We start from the raw sequence: 3,400 nt of genomic DNA, 5'->3' as shown, positions 1-3,400 counted from the left end.
TGGGCAAGTCCCGCGTCGTGCGGAGGTCGGACTCCCTTGCAGGTATAAATGATAACACACATCCATTGTACAAGGTACGCTCACTATAGGCAAATTACTCCCGGTTGTTACTACTTCCCGTGAACTCTACTCACTGGAAAACTAACTTGACCGTCGGAGTGCCCTCGCGGACCACCCTCGGGCCCCCTCAGTTAGCTCATCCTTTCTGTTTTGCAGGCTTGGAGTCAGCGCTGCCATCAACGATCCGAGCTGATCAGGTCAGCTCTCCTAGGGGAAGTTCCGTGCTTCTTCAGTTGGCACCGTCTGTGGGAACCGTAAGGTAAGTAAGATTGTGTTGATGGCCAGGACGCGATCCAAGCGCACGATGGAAAGCACTGGCCCTGGGGGCGGCGAGGGATCCCAGCGAAAGGAGGCTGAGGCATCTCGCGGAGCCGGGGGCTCAGCCCTTTCGGGGGAGCGCAGGCAGCAAATCTTCCAGTTTGTGGCGGAGAGCCTCCCCATGCTGGAAGATATAATCCGGCAGGCGAAGGAAGGAGAGAGGGCTGGGGGTGCACAGACCTCCAAGGCCAAGGGGAAGGAGAAGGAGTCACCCTCTGATCCTTCAGCGGATGAGTCGTGAGACCAGCCCCCCAGGAGGAAACGACCGCGGACTCCGCCTCACCCGCGAGCCTCGGTGGTCGGGGATAGCGAGAGGTATTCTCGCGACCGGTCCGCGAGGAGTCGTCCTAGAGGCCCCTCCCCACGGAAGCCCACACGAAATGGGTTTGAGCGCTCCCCTGCTCGGCCCGCCAGGAGCCGACCCCGCGACCCCCTTCATTCGGAACCTGCTCGGGATGAGCTCGAGCAGATCTTGAGGTCCCGGCAGTTCGAGGACAACTATGCAACCTCGCCTTTTACCCGGGAGATAGAGGACTACCCCCTACCCCGGAGGTTTAAGATTCCGAGCATCGAGATGTACGATGCCTCTACGGACCCGGAGGACCACCTTTCGGTCTTCTTGACGCATATGCGCCTGCAGACCGCTGCGGATGAGGTCCGCTGCAAGACCTTCCCTATGTTCCTAAAGGGAAAGGCGCGGCTCTGGTTCCAGGGGCTGAAGCCGGGGTCTATACGGAGTTTTCCTGAGCTGGCCCGGCAGTTTGCAGCCCAGTTTGTCTCCTCGAAGGTCTACGCGAGGAACGCAACCCACCTGATGTCCATCAGACAGAGGCCTGAGGAGTCGCTGAGGAATTTCATGACCCGCTTCAATGCGGAGAGCTTGCAGGTCAGGGACAAAAATGAAAAAGTGGTCATGGCCGCCTTCACAAATGGGCTCAGGGTGGAGGAGCTCTTCTACGACCTGGCCAAGAAGCCTCCCGTAAACCTGGAGGAACTCTTACGCAGGGCGCACGAGACCGCTAATGCGGAGGAGGCAGGTCGTCTGAAGAAAGAATCAGATCGGGAGCTCGGAGATCGGAAAGGTCGGACGAACCCGCCGGAGGGCAAGGACGTCCCGTCCAAGAAAAACGTCTTCGACCGGCTCTCGAAGGAGAAGGCCCCTGCTCTGCCGCCACTCCCAGAGAAGACCTACACCCCTCTAACACGGCCCAGAGCTCAGATCTTGGCCGTTATGGAGGCGGAAGGACTAGGAGATCGGCCGCCAAAAATGGGGACGCCCCGAAACAAAAGGAACCAGGACAGGTACTGCGCCTTTCACCGCGACGTGGGACACGACACGGAGGGATGTTGGGCCCTGCGTAAGGAGATAGAAGACCTGATCCAACGCGGCTTTTTAAGACGGTTCGTGCGCCGACCAGGTCAGGAGCCCGGGCGCAGCCACTACGGAGACAGGCACGAGGGACGGCGTCGGGGCCGCCCAGAGCGGCGCGACGCTCCTCGGGGCCACTCTCCCGACCAGGACACCCAGAACCTAGCGGGGGTGATAAACACCATTGCCGGAGGTCCCACAGGGGGGGACAGCCATGCAACTCGGAAGAACAAGCGACCACCCCCCCGAAGGGGATGATTCCTTGAAGCGCTTGCGCATGGACGAGGAGATCACCTTCGGGCCAAGGGATGCGGTCCCCCTGGCTTCTGGGAACCATGAGGCCATCGTGATAGACATTGTCACCAACAACTATCGGGTGAAGAAGGTATATGTCGACCAGGGTAGTGCGGTCGACATCATGTTCTACAGGGTGTTCAAGGAGCTCGGATTAAGGGATGACCAGCTCACCCCGGTCCGGACACCTCTGGTGGGATTTACCGGACCACCCATCAGCTCGGAAGGGATGATCACCCTGATGGTCACAGTAGGACAGGCTCCCAAATGCCGGACTGTTCCCGTCAACTTCGTGGTGGTCAGGCAGCCGTCCCCGTACAATGTGTTCCTGGGGAGGCCTGCTTTGAACGCCCTCCGGGCTGTTTCCTCCACTTACCACCTCAGCGTCAAGTTCCCTACCCCGGGAGGGATAGCCGAGGTGCACGGCGACCCGGAGGTAGCTAGGACTTGTTACCTAGCCACGCTCCGGGGGCAGGAAAAGGTGGTCGCCCAGACAACCTGTCTGGAGCCCTACATCCCAGGGGATGAGGCCCAACAGCTGGGCACCCAGGATGAGACTGAGGAATTCCCCTTAAGGGAGGATCGGCCCAACCAGGTCCTCCGCATCGGAGCCTTGTTGCCCGCCAGGGAGAAGGAGGACTGGAAAGCTGTGCTGAGAGAGTACTCCCAGGTCTTCGCTTGGTCGGTGGATGACATGCCTGGGATTCCAACGGACCTGGCAGTCCACCACCTTGACGTCGACCCTCATTTCAAGCCGGTGAAGCAGAAGAAAAGGAGTTTCGCCCCTGAGAGGAACGAGGTGATCAAGGCGGAGGTCGGCAAGTTGTTGGAATCCAAGATCATCCTGGAGGTCTACTACCCGACCTGGTTGGCCAATCCGATCCTAGTCAAAAAGGAGGACCAGACTTGGAGGATGTGCGTAGACTTCACGGACCTCAACAAAGCCTGCCCAAAGGACTGCTTTCCCCTGCCTAGAATCGACAGGTTAGTAGATTCTACCGTGGGTTTTGACGTTTTATACTTCCTGGATGCTTTTAAGGGATACCACCAGATAGAGATGGCTGAGGAGGACCGGGATAAGACCTCCTTCATCACTGAAGAGGGGACCTACTGCTACAGAACCATGCCATTCGGACTCAAGAACGCGGGGGCCACTTACCAGCGCCTGGTCAACAAGCTATTCCGAGGCCAGATCGGCAGGAACATGGAGGTCTATGTGGACGACATGATCGTAAAAAGTCGGACTGACCAGCAGCTCATACCCGACTTGAGGGAGATCTTGAACATCCTGCTGGAAAGCCGGATGCGCCTAAATCCAAAGAAGTGTACCTTTGGGGTCAGGTCGGGAAGGTTCCTTGG

The 3,400-nt window shown here is 58.7% G+C and overlaps 1 protein-coding gene across 1 annotated transcript; it reads left to right on the top strand.

The window, feature by feature from the left end:
* Window positions 1-952: 952 nt before the first annotated feature.
* On the top strand, window positions 953-2,005 carry LOC113735712 (uncharacterized). Its single transcript, XM_027262705.2, has one exon. It carries the CDS (start codon window positions 953-955, stop codon window positions 2,003-2,005), a length of 1,053 nt encoding a protein of 350 aa, XP_027118506.2.
* Window positions 2,006-3,400: the final 1,395 nt, after the last annotated feature.

Source organism: Coffea arabica, chromosome 3c (assembly GCF_036785885.1).
Source record: "Coffea arabica cultivar ET-39 chromosome 3c, Coffea Arabica ET-39 HiFi, whole genome shotgun sequence".
Classification (NCBI taxonomy): Eukaryota; Viridiplantae; Streptophyta; class Magnoliopsida; order Gentianales; family Rubiaceae; genus Coffea; species Coffea arabica.
The sequence above is the reverse complement of the archived record's forward strand: the minus strand, read 5'-3'. Positions and strand labels throughout refer to the sequence as shown.